The sequence below is a fragment of the Cololabis saira genome, chromosome 14, assembly GCF_033807715.1.
Source record: "Cololabis saira isolate AMF1-May2022 chromosome 14, fColSai1.1, whole genome shotgun sequence".
NCBI lineage: Eukaryota > Metazoa > Chordata > Actinopteri > Beloniformes > Belonidae > Cololabis > Cololabis saira.
In genome coordinates this window covers 46,997,401-47,017,211 of record NC_084600.1, presented here as the reverse complement: position 1 = coordinate 47,017,211, position 19,811 = coordinate 46,997,401, and the positions used below count along the sequence as shown (strand labels likewise).

Sequence of the window (19,811 nt, the reverse complement as noted above, 5' to 3'; positions counted from 1 at the left end):
CCCACGACTTCCTATGTCAAACCATTCAAAAGTTATAGCAGAAAAAAGGGACAACCAATCAGAAGAAGGGGCGGGGCTAATTTAAGCCAATGAAGGTCAAGGGCTCCATAAAGAATCTGATGACACCACCCACGACTCTCTATGTCAAACCATTCCAAAGTTATAGCAGAAAATCGGGACAACCAATCAGAAGAAGGGGCGGGGCTAATTAAGGCCAACTAAGCTTAAGGACTCATTACAAAGTCCCATGACACCACCCACAACTCTCTATGTTAAACAATTAAAATGTTATAGCAGAAAAAAGGGACAACCAATGACAAGAAGGGGCGGGGCTAATTCAGGCCAATGAAGGTCAAGGACTCCATACAGAATCTTATGACACCACCCAGGACTCTATGTCAAACCATTCCAAAGTTATAGCAGAAAATCGGGACAACCAATCAGAAGAAGGAGCGGGGCTAATTAAGCCCAACGAAGCTTAAGAACTCATTACAGAGTCCCATGATACCACCCATGACTTCCTATGTCAAACCATTCAAAAGTTATAGCAGAAAAAAGGGACAACCAATCAGAAGAAGGAGCGGGGCTAATTAAGCCCAACGAAGCTTAAGGACTCATTACAGAGTCCCATGACACCACCCACAACTCTTTATGTCAAACCATTCAAAAGTTATGGCAGAGAAAAGTATTCTAGGGGGCGCTGTTGAGCCGTTAGGCCACGCCAATTAATGCAAACCATGAAATATCAAATGTATCGCCAAGTCTGGCTTGCATGCAAAATTTGGTGACTTTTGGAGAACTATCAAAAATGGACCAATCACATGAAGGGGGGGGGCGCGCCTTTTGGCGTCTAGCGTCGCCACGGTAACACTTTTGAAAGAGAAAAGTAATGCGTGGTGTCGCAGGATGTAGACGCACATTTTGATGTATAACACACTTGGGGGCACGTTACGGTTCGGGCTGAATTAACTTTCGAAGGAATGGCATAAATTTCGCCAAAATGACACAATGTATTCAAAATGGCCGACATCCTGTTCGGTTTCGGCCATGGCTCCAAGAGACTTTTCTTTAAGTTGTGCCATGATACAGGTGTGTAGCGATTTCCGTGCATGTACGTCAAACCGTATTGTTGGGCTTGAGGCACAAAGTTTTCTAGGGGGCGCTGTTGAGCCATTTTGCCACGCCCATTAATGCAAACCATGAAATATCAAATTTATCGCCAGGCCTGGCTTGCATGCCAAATTTGGTGCCTTTTGAGGAACTATCAAATATGGACCAATCAGATGAAGGGGGGGTGCGCTTGTTGGCGTCTAGCGTCGCCACGGTAACACTTTTGAAAGACAAAAGTAAAGCGTGTAGTCGCAGGATGGAGACGCACATTTTGATGTATAACACATCTGGGTTCACGATACGGTTCGGGCTGAATTAACTCTCGAAGGAATGGCATATATTGCTCCAAAATTACGCAATTAATTCAGAATGTTCAAAATGGCCGACTTCCTGTTCGGTTTCGGCCATGGCGCCAAGAGACTTTTCTTTTAGTTGCGACATGATACAGGTGTGTACCGATTTTCGTTCATGTACGTCAAACCGTATTATGGGGCTTGAGGCACAAAGTTTTTTCTGTCGAACCAATCAGATGAAGGGTGGGCGCGCTTTTTGGCGTCTAGCGCCGCCACGGTAACGCTTTTGAAAGAGAAAAGTAATGCGTTTTGTCGCAGGATGGAGACGCACATTTTGATGTATAACACACTTGGGGGCACGTTACGGTTCGGGCTGAATTAACTTTCGAAGGAATGGCATAAATTTCGCCAAAATGACACGACTAATTCAAAATGGCCGACATCCTGTTCGGTTTCGGGCATGACCCCAAGAGACTTATGTTTAAGTTGTCCCATGATACAGGTGTGTACCGATTTTCGTGCATGTACGTCAAACCGTATCGTGGGGCTTGAAGCACAAAGTTTTCAAGGGGGCGCTGTTGAGCCATTTTGCCACGCCCATTAATGCAAACCTTTAAATATCAAATTTTTCGCCAGGCCTGACTAGGGTGCAAAATTTGGTGACTTTTTGGGCATGTTAAGGGGGGCAAAAAGGCCTTCACTTTGTCAGGAAAATAATAATAATAAAAATTCCTGCAAATACAATAGGGCCTTCGCTCTGAAGGTGCTCGGGCCCTAATAATAAAAATTCCTGCAAATACAATAGGGCCTTCGCACTGCAAGTGCTCGGGCCCTAATAATAATAATAACGCGAAGAATTCCTACAGATACAATAGGGCCTTCGCACTGAAGGTGCTCGGGCCCTAATAATTAAAGCTGCAAGCAGCAATGAACGGGCCCTCGCACTCACGGCCACCGCCCCCCATAAGTATCAGAAATGACACCACCCACGACTTCCTATGTCAAACCATTGAAAAGTTATAGCAGAAAAAAGGGACAACCAATCAGAAGAAGGGGCGGGGCTAATTCAGGCCAATGAAGGTCAAGGACTCCATACAGAATCTGATGACACCACCCACGACTTCCTATGTCAAACCATTCCAAAGTTATAGCAGAAAATCGAGACAACCAATCAGAAGAAGGGGCGGGGCTAATTAAGGCCAACGAAGCTTAAGGACTCATTACAGAGTCCCATGACACCACCCACGACTTCCTATGTCAAACCATTCAAAAGTTATAGCAGAAAAAAGGGACAACCAATCAGAAGAAGGGGCGGGGCTAATTTAAGCCAATGAAGGTCAAGGGCTCCATACAGAATCGTATGACACCACCCAGGACTCTCTATGTCAAACCATTCCAAAGTTATAGCAGAAAATCGGGACAACCAATCAGAAGAAGGGGCGGGGCTAATTAAGGCCAACGAAGCTTAAGGACTCATTACAGAGTCCCATGACACCACCCACGACTTCCTATGTCAAACCATTCAAAAGTTATAGCAGAAAAAAGGGACAACCAATCAGAAGAAGCGGGCGGGGCTAATTAAGGCCAACGAAGCTTAAGGACTCATTACAGAGTCCCATGACACCACCCACAACTCTCTATGTCAAACCATTCAAAAGTTATGGCAGAGAAAAAGTATTCTAGGGGGCGCTGTTGAGCCGTTAGGCCACGCCCATTAATGCAAACCATGAAATATCAAATGTATCGCCAAGTCTGGCTTGCATGCAAAATTTGGTGACTTTTGGAGAACTATCAAATATGGACCAATCACATGAAGGGGGGGCGCGCCTTTTGGCGTCTAGCGTCGCCACGGTAACACTTTTGAAAGAGAAAAGTAATGCGTGGTGTCGCAGGATGTAGACGCACATTTTGATGTATAACACACCTGGGGGCACGTTACGGTTCGGGCTGAATTAACTGCCGAAGGAATGGCATAAATTTCGCCAAAATGACACAATGTATTCAAAATGGCCGACATCCTGTTCGGTTTCGGCCATGGCTCCAAGAGACTTTTCTTTAAGTTGTGCCATGATACAGGTGTGTAGCGATTTTCGTGCATTTACGTCAAACCGTATTGTGGGGCTTGAGGCACAAAGTTTTCCGGGGGGCGCTGTTGAGCCATTTTGCCACGCCCATTAATGCAAACTATGAAATATCAAATTTATCGCCAGGCCTGGCTTGCATGCCAAATTTGGTGCCTTTTGGGGAACTATCACATATGGACCAATCAGATGAAGGGGGGGTGCGCTTGTTGGCATCTAGTGTCGCCACGGTAACACTTTTGAAAGAGAAAAGTAATGCGTGTAGTCGCAGGATGGAGACGCACATTTTGATGTATAACACATCTGGGTTCACGATACGATTCAGGCTGAATTAACTCTCGAAGGAATGGCATATATTGCTCCAAAATTACGCAATTTATTCAGAATGTTCAAAATGGCCGACTTCCTGTTCGGTTTCGGCCATGGCGCCAAGAGACTTTTCTTTTAGTTGCGACATGATACAGGTGTGTACCGATTTTCGTTCATGTAGGTCAAACCGTATGATGGGGCTTGAGGCACAAAGTTTTTTCTGTCGAACCAATCAGATGAAGGGTGGGCGCGCTTTTTGGCGTCTAGCGTCGCCACGGTAACGCTTTTGAAAGAGAAAAGTAATGCGTGTTGTCGCAGGATGGAGACGCACATTTTGATGTATAACACACTTGGGGGCACGTTACGGTTCGGGCTGAATTAACTTTCGAAGGAATGGCATAAATTTCGCCAAAATGACACGACTAATTCAAAATGGCCGACATCCTGTTCGGTTTCGGGCATGACCCCAAGAGACTTTTGTTTAAGTTGTCCCATGATACAGGTGTGTACCGATTTTCGTGCATGTACGTCAAACCGTATCGTGGGGCTTGAGGCACAAAGTTTTCAAGGGGGCGCTGTTGAGCCATTTTGCCACGCCCATTAATGCAAACCTTTAAATATCAAATTTTTCGCCAGGCCTGCCTTGGGTGCAAAATTTGGTGACTTTTTGGGCATGTTAAGGGGGGCAAAAAGGCCTTCACTTTGTCAGGAAAATAATAATAAAAATTCCTGCAAATACAATAGGGCCTTCGCACTGCAAGTGCTCGGGCCCTAATAATAAAAATTCCTGCAAATACAATAGGGCCTTCGCACTGAAGGTGCTCGGGCCCTAATAATCATAATAACAATAATATTAATAAAAATTATAACTAACAATAAAAAAATAACAATAAAAATTAAAGCTGCAAGCAGCGATGAACGGGCCCTCGCACTCACGGCCGCCGCCCCCCATAAGCATATCAGAAATGACACCACCCACGACTTCCTATGTCAAACCATTCAAAAGTTATAGCAGAAAAAAGGGACAACCAATCACAAGAAGGGGCGGGGCTAATTCAGGCCAATGAAGGTCAAGGACTCCATACAGAGTCTGATGACACCACCCACGACTCTCCATGTCAAACCATTCAAAAGTTATAGCAGGAAATAGGGACAACCAATCAAAAGAAGGGGCGGGGCTAATTTTCACCAATTATGGTCAAGGACTCAATACCGAGTCCCATGACACCACCCATGACTCTTTATGTCAAACCATTCAAAAGTTATGGCAGAGAAAAGTTTTCCGGGGGGTGCTGTTGAGCCATTTTGCCACGCCCATTAATGCAAACCATGAAATATCAAATTTATCACCAGGCCTGGCTTGCATGCAAAATTTGGTGACTTTTGGAAAACTATCAAATATGGACCAATCAGATTAAGGGGGCACGCTTTTTGGCGTCTAGCATCGCCACGGTAACACTTTTGAAAGAGAAAAGTAATGCGCGTAGTCGCAAGATGGAGACGCACATTTTGAGGTATAAGTCACCTGGATGCACGTTACGGTTCGGGCCGTATTAATTGCCGAAGGAATGGCATTAATTGCGCCAAAATTACACAATTAATTCAAAATGGCCGACTTCCTGTTCAATTTCGGCCATGGCGCCAAGAGACTTTTCTTTAAGTTGCGACATGATACAGGTGTGTACCGATTTTCGTTCATGTACGTCAAACCGTATTATGGGGCTTGAGGCTCAAAGTTTTTTCCCTCTGAACCAATCAGATGAAGGGTGGGCGCACTTTTTGGTGTCTAGCGTTGCCGCGGTAACGCTTTTAAATGAGAAAAGTAATGTGCGTCGTTGCAGGACAGGGACGCACATATTGATGTAGAAAAAAAAAAATTGCTGACAAAAAAGTCTGGATACTGCGGGAATCGAACTCTGATGTCTGACTCCAAAGACGGGAACGCTCTGGCTGAGCTAAGACTCAGGTTCTCATTTGTATTTGACCTACTGAGTTAGGAGAGACCAACATATCGATATTTAGTAATGTAAGTCTGGAGCTGTTTTTTCTAATTTTTTTTAAATATTTGTAAGTTATAAATATTAGTAAAACCCTACTATTTTAATTATTACTTTTTCTGTAACCATTCTGCCAAGGTTGTAACCGGGCTGAGCTGGGAATATTTCTGACGTCACCACATTACAGGGAGCTGATTGGTCGGGGGGCGGGGCCGTCATCACCCTACTCGCCACCGATTGGTCGGGGGGCGGGGCCGTCATCACCCTCCGCGCCACTGATTGGTCGGGGGGCGGGGCCGGCAGACGTTTGAATCAGGAAGCGGGAGTCAGCGCGAGAGCGACTGGCGGCTCGTGGCGATTTTATTATAAAAAAGGGACAACCAATCAGAAGAAGGGGCGGGGCTAATTCAGGCCAAAGAAGCTCAAGGACTCATTGCAGAGTCCCTTGACACCACCTACGACTTCCTATGTCAAACCATTCAAAGTTTATAGCAGAAAAAAGGGACAACCAATCATGAGAAGGGGCGGGGCTAATTCAGGCCAATGAAGGTCAAGGACTCCATACAGAATCTGATGACACCACCCACGACTCTCTATGTCAAACCATTCAAAAGTTATGGCAGAGAAACGTATTCAAGGTGGCGCTGTTGAGCCGTTAGGCCACGCCCATTAATGCAAACCATGAAATATAAAATTTATCACCAGGCCTGGCTTGCATGCAAAATTTGGTGACTTTTGGAGAACTATCAAATATGGACCAATCACATGAAGGGGGGGCGCGCCTTTTGGCGTCTAGCGTCGCCACGGTTACACTTTTGAAAGAGAAAAGTAATGCGTGGTGTCGCAGGATGTAGACGCACATTTTGATGTATAACACACCTGGGTGCACGATACGGTTCGGGCTGAATTAACTCTCGAAGGAATGGCATAAATTTCGCCAAAATGACACAATTTATTCAAAATGGCCGACATCCTGTTCGGTTTTGGCCATGGCTCCAAGAGACTTTTCTTTAAGTTGTGCCATGATACAGGTGTGTAGCGATTTTCGTGCATGTACGTCAAACCGTATTGTGGGGCTTGAGGCACAAAGTTTTCCGGGGGGCGCTGTTGAGCCATTTTGCCACGCCCATTAATGCAAACCATGAAATATCAAATTTATCACCAGGCCTGGCTTGCATGCCAAATTTGGTGCCTTTTGGGGAACTATCAAATATGGACCAATCAGATGAAGGGGGGGTGCGCTTGTTGGCGTCTAGCGTCGCCACGGTAACACTTTCGAAAGAGAAAAGTAATGCGTGTAGTCGCAGGATGGAGACGCACATTTTGATGTATAACACATCTGGGTTCACGATACGGTTCGGGCTGAATTAACTCTCGAAGAATGGCATATATTGCTCCAAAATTACGCAATTAATTCAGAATGTTCAAAATGGCCGACTTCCTGTTCGATTTCGGCCAAGGCGCCAAGAGACTTTTCTTTTAGTTGCGACATGATACAGGAGTGTACCAATTTTCGTTCATGTACGTCAAACCGTATTATGGGGCTTGAGGCGCAAATTTTTTTCTGTCTGAACCAACCAGATGAAGGGTGGGCGCGCTTTTTGGCGTCTAGCGTCGCCACGGTAACGCTTTTGAAAGAGAAAAGTAATGCGTGTGGTCGCAGGAGGGAGACGCACATTTTGATGTATAATACACCTGGGTGCACGTTACGGTTCGGGCTGAATTAACTGCCGAAGGAATGGCATAAATTGCGCCAAAGTGACACGATTAATTCAAAATGGCCGACTTCCTGTTCGGTTTCGGGCATGACGGCAAGAGACTTTTCTTTAAGTTGTCCCATGATACAGGTGTGTACCGATTTTCGTGCATGTACGTCAAACCGTATCGTGGGGCTTGAGGCACAAAGTTTTCAAGGGGGCGCTGTTGAGCCATTTTGCCACGCCCATTAATGCAAACCATTAAATATCAAATTTTTCGCCAGGCCTGACTTGGGTGCAAAATTTGGTGACTTTTTGGGCATGTTAAGGGGGGCAAAAAGGCCATCACTTTGTCAGAAGAAAAATAATAATAATAATTAAAGCTGCAAGCAGCGATGAACGGGCCCTCGCACTCACGGCCACCGCCCCCCATAAGCATATCAGAAATGACACCACCCAAGACTTCATATGTCAAACCATTCAAAAGTTATAGCAGAAAAAAGGGACAACCAATCAGAAGAAGGGGCGGGGCTAATTCAGGCCAATGAAGGTCAAGGACTCCATACAGAATCTGATGACACCACCCACGACTCTCTATGTCAAACCATTCAAAAGTTATAGTAGAAAATCGGGACAACCAATCAGAAGAAGGGGCGGGGCTAATTCAGGCCAAAGAAGGTCAAGGACTCAATACAGCGTCCAATGACACCACCCACGACTCTCTATGTCAAACCATTCAAAAGTTATAGCAGAAAAAAGGGACGACCAGTCAGAAGAAGGGGCGGGGCTAATTCAGGGCAAAGAAGATCAAGGACTCATTACAGAGTCCCATGACACCACCCACGACTCTCTATGTCAAAACATTCAAAAGTTATAGCAGAAAATAGGGACAACCAATCAGAAAAAGGGACTGGGCTAATTGTCACCAATTATGGTCAAGGACTCAATGCCGAGTCCCATGACACCACCCACGACTCTCTATGTCAAACCTTTCAAAAGTTATGGCAGAAAAAAGTATTCTAAGGGGCGCTGTTGAGCCGTGAGGACACGCCCATTAATGCAAACCATGAAAAAAAAAATCAGATCACTCAAATGAACGACGATCATACAGTACAGCTGTATCTCATGGTCCAGAATGTATGATATTATATTAATCTATTATACCATATTATATTACATGTTGTTATTTCATATTAGCGTACCCAGTAATATAGCATATTGTATTATTGCATTGTATGTTGCTTCATTTCATATATTTTTGACTGTATTATATTGTAAAATTATATATCATAGCGATTGCATTATTATATAATTTCAATTTATAACACTAATATACAATTCCTCACACACACACTCCTTCCAAATGTTTCTTTTTTTTCTCCATTATGACAATTGTATGCTGTCATCCGTTATGTTTTTTGTTTTTAAGCTTGTTATGTCTGTTATTCAAATATATTTATACATTCATTAATATGCTATACTGTACTTTGTATTGTGTATATTGTGTGTGTGTGTGTGTGTGTGTGTCTCTCTCTCTGTGTGTGTGTGTGTGTGTATATATATATATATATATATATATATATATATTATATATATATATATATATATATATATATATATTATATATATATATATATATATATATATATATATTATATATATATATATATATATATATATATATATATATATATATATTATATATATATATATATATATATATATATATATATATATATATATATATATATATATATATATATATATATATGTGTGTGTGTGTGTGTGTATACCTGAAGTGTGACTACCTGCAGAACGTATTTTAGCATGAAAGCTTGCATATTTAACGCACATCAAGCATCCTGTATCATAGCTACATGTCTGCCGTTTGTAACAAAGCAAACCGCGTGAAAATCGGTTGAAAATCAAGTGAGTTATAGTTATTTTACTTATGCAGACACCTCCTTCCACAATAGAAGTGAACGCTCTAGAGTTAAAGCGATACCGATCCAAGATGGCGGCCACGCCCGACGTTCTCAGGCAGTCAATGCGGCGCCTCGACCAAGATGGCGGCCGCGCTGAACATCAGCCCCTCCCCCCGCAGGAGCTGCGCGCGCAAACTCCACTCAAATTCAAAAGTTATGGCAGAAAATCGGGACAACCAATCAGAAGAAGGGGAAAGAGAAAAGTAATGTGCGTCGTCACAGGACAGAGACGAACATTTTGATGTAAAAAAAACACAAAAATTGCTGACAAAAATTTTGGCATATCAAGCCAGGCTTGAACTCTCAACCTCTGGCAGCAAAGACCACAATAATCTGGCTGAGCTAAGTCTCAGCTATTCCTTTTATTTGACCTACTGGCTTAGGACAGACCAACATAGCGATACAATTCTGGAACTTTTTTTTCCTAATTTTTTAAATATTTGTAAGTTATAAATATTAGTAAAACCCTACTATTTAAATTATTACTTTTTCTGTAACCATTCTGCCAAGGTTGTAACCGGGCTGAGCCGGGAATATTTCTGAAGTCACCACATTACAGGGAGCTGATTGGTCGGGGGGCGGGGCCGTCATCACCCTACTCGCCACTGATTGGTCGGGGGGCGGGGCCGTCATCACCCTACTCGCCACTGATTGGTCGGGGGGCGGGGCCGCCATCACCCTACTCGCCACTGATTGGTCAGGGGGCGGGGCCGGCAGACGTTTGAATCAGGAAGCGGGAGTCAGCGCGAGAGCGACTGGCGGCTCGCGGCAATTTTATTATAAAAAAAGGACAACCAATCAGAAGAAGGGGCGGGGCTAATTCAGGCCAATGAAGGTCAAGGACTCCATAAAGAATCTGATGACACCACGCACGACTCTCTATGTCAAACCATTCAAAAGTTATAGCAGAAAATCGGGACAACCAATCAGAAGAAGGGGCGGGGCTAATTAAGGCCAACGAAGCTTAAGGACTCATTAAAGAGTCCCATGACACCACCCACGACTCTCTATGTCAAACCATTCAAAAGTTATGGCAGAGAAAAGTATTCTAGGGGGCGCTTGTGAGCCGTTAGGCCACGCCCATTAATGCAAACCATGAAATATCACATTTATCGCCAGGCCTGGCTTGCATGCAAATTTTGGTGACTTTTGGAGAACTATCAAATATGGACCAATCAGATGAAGGGTGGGTGCGCTTTTTCGCGTCTAGCGTCGCCACGGTAACACTTTTGAAAGAGAAAAGTAATGCGTGGTGTCGCACGATGGAGACGCACATTTTGGTGTATAACACACCTGGGTGCACGTTACGGTTCGGGCTGAATTAACTGCCGAAGGAATGGCATAAATTGCGCCAAAATTACACAATTAATTCAAAATGGCTGACTTCCTGTTCGGTTTCGGCCATGGCTCCAAGAGACTTTTCTTTAAGTTGCGACATGATACAGGTGTGTATCGATTTTCGTGCATGTACGTCAAACCGTATTGTGGGGCTTGAGGCACAAAGTTTTCCGGGGGGCGCTGTTGAGCCATTTTGCCACGCCCATTAATGCAAACCATGAAATATCAAATTTATCGCCAGGCCTGGCTTGCATGCAAAATTTGGTGACTTTTGGGGAACTATCAAATATGGACCAATCAGATGAAGGGGGGGTGCGCTTGTTGGCGTCTAGCGTCGCCACGGTAACACTTTCGAAAGAGAAAAGTAATGCGTGTAGTCGCAGGATGGAGACGCACATTTTGATGTATAACACATCTGGGTTCACGATACCGTTCGGGCTGAATTAACTCTCGAAGGAATGGCATATATTGCTCCAAAATTACGCAATTAATTCAGAATGTTCAAAATGGCCGACTTCCTGGTCGGTTTCGGCCATGGCGCCAAGAGACTTTTCTTTTAGTTGCGACATGATACAGGAGTGTACTGATTTTCGTTCATGTACGTCAAACCGTATTATGGGGCTTGAGGCACAAAGTTTTTTCTGTCTGAACCAATCAGATGAAGGGTGGGCGTGCTTTTTGGCGTCTAGCGCCGCCACGGTAACGCTTTTGAAAGAGAAAAGTAATGCGTGTTGTCGCAGGATGGAGACGCACATTTTGATGTATAACACACTTGGGGGCACGTTACGGTTCGGGCTGAATTAACTTTCGAAGGAATGGCATAAATTTAGCCAAAATGACACGACTAATTCAAAATGGCCGACTTCCTGTTCGGTTTCGGGCATGACGCCAAGAGACTTTTCTTTCAGTTGCGCCATGATACAGGTGTGTACCGATTTTCGGTCATGTACGTCAAACCGTATCGTGGGGCTTGAGGCACAAAGTTTTCAAGGGGGCGCTGTTGAGCCATTTTGCCACGCCCATTAATGCAAACCATTAAATATCAAATTTTTCGCCAGGCCTGACTAGGGTGCAAAATTTGGTGACTTTTTGGGCATGTTAAGGGGGGCAAAAAGGCCTTCACTTTGTCAGGAAAATAATAATAATAATAATAATAATAAAAATTCCTGCAAATACAATAGGGCCTTCGCACTGCAAGTGCTCGGGCCCTAATAATATTAATGTACTCACTGAGTCCTCTGCTGCCCCCAGGTGGCAAAAATAGTTACTGCAGGTTTGATCCATCGCTGAATTCTCTAAAATCATTAAACTTCTCAAATCATATGGGGGGGTGTTGACCTCTGACCTCTGATCCAGGAACTTAAAGGGTCTTAAAGGAGGTTTAAGAGATTTTCTCCTTCAGCAGCAACGACCTGGTCGCTACGCTAGCACTTATGATGGTCTGTAAACGTGTGTGTGCAGGCTGGAGTTTATTATGGGATGTAACCATGTGTGTGCAGGCTGGAGTTTATTATGGGATGTAAACATGTGTGTGCAGGCTGGAGTTCGACGCCTACCGGTCCGACCTGGAGGTGCTGAGTCTCGGCCCCAGGGACGCGGTTGCCATGACGCCCAGGGACGGCGTTGCCATGGCGCCCAGGGACGTGGTTGCCATGGCGCCCAGGGACCCGGTTGCCATGGCGCGTATGGACGCCGCCCAGCAGCAGTTCCAGGTCCACAAGGAGAAGTACGAGCGTCTTCGCTCCGACGTCATCGTCAAGCTCAAGTTCCTGGAGGAGAACAAGGTGGGTGGACCGTCGTCACGGTTACGTGGAGTCACGGTTACCCGTCGCCACGGTTACCTAGCATCATGGTTACCTAGCGTCACGTCACCCGTCGCCACGGTTACGTTACCCGTCGCCACGGTTACGCTACCCATCGCCAGGGTTATGTTACCCAACGCCACGGTTACCCGTCGCCAGGGCTGGGTATCGATACAAATGTCAAGATTCGACTCCGATTGTTAAGATTCAGAATCGATTATCAGGATTTGATCCGATTCGATTCCGATTTGGAAAAAAACGAAATGTCGAGAAAAAAGTTGAAATGTTGAAAAAAAAAAGTTGAAATGTCGTCACGGCTAAACCGTCGCCACAGCTAAACCGTCGCCACAGCTAAACCGTCGCCACAGTTAAACCGTCGCCACGGTTAACCCGTCACCACGGTTAACCCGTCGCCACAGCTAAACCGTCGCCACAGTTAAACCGTCATCACGGCTAAACCGTCGCCACGGCTAAACCGTCGCCACAGTTAACACGTCGCCACGGCTAAACCGTCGCCACAGTTAACCCGTCGCCACAGTTAACCCGTCGCCACAGTTAACCCGTCGCCACAGTTAACCCGTCGCCACAGTTAACCCGTCACCACAGCTAAACCGTCGCCACGGTTAACCCGTCGCCACGGCTAAACCGTCGCCACGGCTAAACCGTCGCCACAGTTAACCCGTCGCCACGGCTAAACCGTCGCCACAGCTAAACTGTTGCCACAGTTAACCCGTCGCCACAGTTAACCCGTCGCCACAGTTAACCCGTCGCCACGGCTAAACCGTCGCCACAGTTAACCCGTCACCACAGCTAAACCGTCGCCACAGTTAACCCGTCGCCACAGTTAACTCGTCGCCACGGCTAAACCGTCGCCACGGCTAAACCGTCGCCACGGCTAAACCGTCGCCACGGCTAAACCGTCGCCACGGCTAAACCGTCGCCCCGGCTAAACCGTCACCACAGCTAAACCGTCGCCACGGCTAAACCGTCGCCCTGGCTACCTGTCGTCATGGTAACCACCCCCCCCCTCTCCCTCCAGGTGAAGGTGATGCACAAGCAGCTCCTCCTCTTCCACAACGCCGTCTCCTCGTACTTCGCCGGGAACCAGCAGCAGCTGCAGGAAACGATGGCGCAGTTCAACGTCCGGCTGAGGCCCCCTGGGGGCCCCGGGGGGGCCGGGGGGGGCCCGTCCTGGCTGGAGGAGCAGTGAGGGGCCCTGGGGGGCCCCCGGGGGCCCCTCAGCCCCCCCATGGGCCCCCCATGTGGCCCTCTTCGGCTCATCCACGCCGAGGCTGATGGGAAGAAGAGAAGAAGAAGAGATGTCACTAAACACTACTGTAAAACTTCTCCCCAACCATGAGCTGAACTTTTTCAGTTTGGAATAAACTTCATCTCCGTTTGTAACTTATGAAAACGTTGCGTTTAGTTTTTAAATATATATACATATATTTACATTGAGAGTGTTGTGTACGTGCGTGGAGGACGTGAACGTGTGACGTATTTGAGCTGAAAGACTTTCTTAGATGTGATCGATTTATGATTGAAATATTATTGATATATGATTGAAATATGATTGAAATATGCAACGATCCCTGGAGAAAGTCCGGTTTGTTTCATCCAGAGATGCTGAAGTTTACGTGAAAATTGGTTAAATGTGACCCGAGTTCTTTAAAAACGCAGCTTCCAGTTACTGAACTGGATTCATCCGTTAGATAATCAATAACTATTGATGGGGAACCATCACTTCCCTATGGCAGAGTCCATCCTCGGTTTGTGACCTTTGACCCCGACGAAGGTCACCTTTCCTTCACACTGAAGACTCCTGGCCGCCTGAGATTAATCATCTTAATTAATCATCTTAATTACCGTAATCATCTTCATTAATCATCTTAAAGGTATTGTGACATGAAAAAAAAATTTTTCTTGATTTTTTTAGTTTAGTTGGGTGTCTTGACATCAATTACACCCAAAAAAAAACAAACTTTTAACATTCCGTGTATTGTGTGCTTTCTGGGAATTTCCGCATAATTGTGCAAAAACGGCGCACCTGGTTTGGTGGCGGACCGTTACGTATAGACCCGCTAAATCGCCGCCCCCTCCACCCAGCTCCCTGCCCATCAGCACTGAGCTGGAGGGAGAGAGACGTCTCTCCTCTCCACCCGCGCTCTGCTTTTTTTTTCGCCTACGACCTCAGATCAGACGAGACAACCCGCTGAATTTAAGCATATGACTAAGCGGAGGAAAAGAAACTAACAAGGATTCCCTCAGTAGCGGCGAGCGAAGAGGGAAGAGCTCAGCGCCGAATCCCCGTCCGAGCGGCGGGCGTGGGAAATGTGGCAATGTGGCAATGATTGACAGGAAAGGGGGAAAAGGACGCGTTTTTCACTGCGAAAAAAACACCGTCATAAAAAGCCAGGAATGGAGTACCGGAGTGAAGTTTTTCTTGTTACACCCTTTTAGACACATTTGAGGGATGTTGGCCAAGACTTTTAATAGTGTTAAAAGCATTTTAAAAATTATGTCACAATACCTTTAATGTTGGATCATCAAACCTAGAGAATCAGAGTCTGGACGATGTTTTAGATCAATCATCGTCTGATCAATCATCGTCTGATCAATCATCGTCTGATCAATCATCGTCTGACTCCAGAACTGGTTTAAACGGAAGAGAATCAGGGCCAAAAGAGAATATTTGAGAGGGGAAGATTTGTTTTTATTGTGTAGAAAAAAGTCGAAATTTCAAGAAAAAAATTGAAATTTTGTGAATAAAGTCGAAATTTTGAGGATAAAATTGAAATACATTTCAACTTTTTTCTCGACATTTTGACTTTTCTCGAAGTGCATAATGAAAAATAATCTCCCTCTAAAATATGATTTTATTTTCCTCCTGCCCTGATTCTCTTCCGTAGGTTTTGTCTTAACGTCTTAACGTCTTAACGTCTTAACGTCCCGCTGGATTTCTTCCGTGTTGATGGATGGAAGTGGACGAGCCGACGGGTTTCAGAGGAGCCTGATCAATAACTGGACAATAATCAGATCAATACATGTATTATTGATGATCTTCATGACTGAAGCAATAGAGACTCTGATGAATCATGTGTTTGTTTTTTAATAAACGGAAGAGAATCTGGTGAAAAAGTCTTTCTGAAGACGAGATGTTTTATTTCTGTACCGTCGGACGTTTTCTAGCCCAGCTGTTATTGATTATTGATTCTGTCCTGATTATTGATCCTGTCCTGTACAAATTATTGATCGATTGAAAGTCCCACAAATTAAAAGTACACGTTTTCATAATCTGTGGCTGTAATTTCTTTAGTTTCCTCTTGTCTTTACTCTGGAGTTTGTTCTGCTGAGCAAACACAACATTTGGAAGATTTATAGATGATTTTTTTATATATACATATATATATATATATATATATATATATATATATATATATATATATATATATATATATATATATATTAAACTTCAACATTCAAAATGAAAAAACCTCTCCAGATTGTGAGGGTTTGAACCAGCATGCACCACCCTTTCATTGGCTCATTAAAGCCCTGAGCAAACCCTCCACACCACCAGTATCCTTGGGGGAAGACATCTCTCTTAGTGCATTTATCTTTTCATTTTTAGCGTTGAACTCTAAAAGTGGATTTGTACTTAAAGACAACTGGATGAAGAAGTCCGGCGGGAATTGAACTCACAGTCTGTTTAACAACATGCGGCACTCTTCCATGGTGCACAACATACTTGCCTCCTTTGCAGGCTTCCTGGCCAGTTTTCAGTCCTCAGTTGAAGGACATCATTTAAAAAGTGGTCCAATTATAAGGTCTGATGCCTAAGATACTGAGGATGGTTTGAACCAGCATGCACCACCTTTTCATTGGCGCCTTAAAGGCGTGAGCAAACACTCCACACAGTTTTCAATCGTCAGTAGAAGGACGTAATTTTAAAAGTGGTCCAGGTATAAGGTCAGATGCCTCTACCTCTCCAGATTGTGAGGGTTTGAACCAGCATGTACCACCATTTCATTGGCACCTTATAGCCCTGAGCAAACCCTCCACACCACTAGTAACCTTGGGGGAAGACATCTCTCTTAGTGCATTTATCTTTTCATTTTGAGTGTTGAACTCTATAAGTGGATTTAGTTCTACTTAAAGACAACTGGATGAAGAAGTCCGGCGGGAATTGAACTCACAGTCTGTTTAACAACATGCGGCACTCTTCCATGGTGCACAACATACTTGCCTCCTTTGCAGGCTTCCTGGCCAGTTTTCAATCCTCAGTTGAAGGACATCATTTAAAAAGTGGTCCAATTATAAGGTCTGATGCCTAAGAAGTTTTTTGTAAATGTGGGTCCTTCGCTTGCAAAAAAAAAAACAAATCCCCTCAGTTATATTGATGGTTGTTATTCCCCATTTAACATATTCAATTGTAGAGACTCAAATGAGATCTCAAGTATTATTGATAAATTAATGTTGATGTAAAGCCCCTTGAATGACCGTCCGCTGGAGAAGGTTTCTGCTCCTCGTTAGTGTTAGTTAGTGTTTGTTCTTCAGCCTCCACTGAGCTGGAATTCTGCCGAGGAGAGAGTTTTTACTGGAAAAGAGGAAAGTCATTCCTGACTCAGGTCGTTCCCGAACTCACCTGTTACTCACGTCTCGTGTTTCCACTAACTTTGCACAAAAGTGCAAGTTTTGGGCAGTGGTTTTTCATCTAAATTGAGTCACACACCCTTAATAACTTTATAAATGCTAAAGTTGATTCTTCCTTTAAGTTCAGCATTCAACATGTTCTATTTGGTTTATCAGAAAATGATATGACAAGCCCAGACAAAGTATATTTAATCAACCCTCTCTTAATTATTGCTAAATATCATATTCACTGTAGTAAATCTGCTGGCAACGTCCAAATATAATTGTTCTCAAAGCTATATTAATATATATATTATATTAATATCGTATTCAGACAGTGTTAAACAGAAATAAACCCCAAACCCCTCCTTAAACCTCAAGATTTCTATTTTATTTTTATATATAATTTACTGTCCTTAATTTGTAACTGCATTTTATCCTGAAGTTTTGTACCTTTTCTGTATATATCTGTCAACGAAAAAAAGGTCCTGTAGTTCCTGCTCCGTCCACCAGATGGCGCCAAACCCAAAATTAAAACCAGGAAATCACCACGTCAGTTGGAAACAGAGACAAAGCTGATCAGAGAAAACTGAGAAAAAGAATAAAGATCTTTTTCAGAGCAGCTCAGTTTCTACTTGATGAAGACATCGGTCACCGACTCCGAGCTCCGGACGCTCATGTACGTTCTGCTAGAACCTGAACTGCTGTTGTGCAGCTCGTAAGAAACGCTTCATCTGCAACATTCAGGCTTAAAAGTGATAAGAGAATGACGTCAAAGGCAGAAGTGAAACATCCAGCCTGTAATACACAAACATGTGCAACGATCAGTAAGATCAGAGCAGGAGTTCTCAGTCTGGACGGAGAACTAAAGGGTAACGGGTCCAGAGAGGATCTGGACTGCAGGAGGTTTAGGGGGGACCAGCCGGTCCAGGACCTCGTCCTCCGGTCCTGGTCTGGTTTTAGTGTTTCAGGTCAACGTGACGACCCCAGCAAGCCCCGCCCACTCCAGCCTCCGTCACAGTCTCTGGGATCTGGTTCCTGTTCTGGTTCCAAACATCCCTGGTCCATTCAGGTCTGGGGGACCTGCAAAGGATTCTGGGAGGAAAGATGCAGGGAATGTAAATAACCAGGACTGATATTTTACCTCACATGCAGATTCTCATTGTTGATTCTCTATCTAAGGAAATAGATAAAACAATACTAAAAAAGCCTTTATGAATCATATTGTTATATTTTAGCCAATATTGGATACAAAATATCACTTTTTTATAGACGTTTTTGACATTTCATAGAAAATGTGTTTCACTGCAAAAAAAAAAGATGCTTATGTGTGTGTTAAAAACGCCTATAAAAAAGTCATATTTTTTAACCAATATTGGACAAAATATAGCAATACAATTAAAAAAAATGTTTTTCAATTGATGTTTTATCCATTTTCCTAAATATAAAATCTTGAACATTGAAGATTTTGCATAAACTGTACATTTGGACCATTATTGTGACCATATGCATGAATTGAGTATTTGAATGTCACAGCGCCTCCAGTGGTCACCAGCAAAACAATCCAAGATGAAACACCCTATTATTCCTCCTAGGGGTTCCTTCTAAAGGCCCTGACACACCAACCCGACTTCCCCCGCTCTCCGACTGCTGTGTCGGCTCGCGTCGCCTGTGTCGGGCTGTGTCGGCTCTTTGAACACACTGAAAAGACGACACCCGACGGCCTGACTAGCACGTACGTTCTGCACATGCGTGAGAGGTAATTCCCCTCCACACCAGCAGGCGGCGCTAGTCTGTATTCAGGGGCTCAAGGAGGGGGACAGCGCTTTTTTTTCAAAGCTTTATTGAGAAAACACAAGTGCAATACAAAACAGACGGCACAACCACCTGCAGCTCTGTGGAGAATTAAAATAAATGGCTGGCTGAAATAAATCATTTAAGAAGATAAATGTTGGTTTAATAGATGAAATCTAACAGTTGTAGCTACGCCTGTTAAGAAATTTGCTACGAAAATTTTGGGATTTCTGCCTGCCGGCTCTGGAGCTGATTTATGGTTCCACGTTAAATCAACGCAGAGCCTACGCCGTAGGTTCTGCGTTGGTGTAACGCGGAACCATAAATCAGCCTTTATTCTGGCGAAGTTTGAAAAAGACTTCACTACAACGACCAAGCCAGTGATTATGTACATTCACTGAGTGAATATTATGAAAGTAAAATATATATTTCTCGCTAGAAATGTAATCAAAACGCATTTTTTTGCAGAAACTAACTCAAAATATTGATTTTATTCATAAGAAATGTCCGGCATGCTTTTTTTGATTCAGTCCGCAAATGACGACGAAAAGCATTCTGGGAAATTCTGGGAACAGCCAATCACAGAGTGAGCTGTTTGACCGACGTCCGACGCCGATTCAACATGTTGAATCGGCTGAAAAGCTGCCGACGGGCGCCTGACCTGTGGGACACACCGGGGAAACTAACGACAGACGCACCGACGCTCACCGACGGCCCGACGGCCGATTATTGGCTTGGTGTGTCAGGGCCTTGACAAAAAAATAAGGTTGTCA

The 19,811-nt window shown here is 44.3% G+C and overlaps 1 protein-coding gene across 4 annotated transcripts in view; it reads left to right on the top strand.

Moving 5' to 3' along the window:
* LOC133460144 (arfaptin-2-like) overlaps positions 1 to 15,906 on the top strand; it is a 48,501-nt gene extending 32,595 nt beyond the window's left edge. For all 4 annotated transcript variants that reach the window (XM_061740703.1, XM_061740702.1, XM_061740701.1 and 1 more), the window contains 2 exons: positions 12,348 to 12,594; positions 13,652 to 15,906. In XM_061740703.1, coding sequence (XP_061596687.1) covers positions 12,348 to 12,594; positions 13,652 to 13,822 — 418 coding nt within the window. In that variant the 3' untranslated portion in view covers positions 13,823 to 15,906. The remainder of the gene's footprint in view (positions 1 to 12,347; positions 12,595 to 13,651) is intronic.
* The last annotated feature ends 3,905 nt before the right edge of the window (positions 15,907 to 19,811 follow it).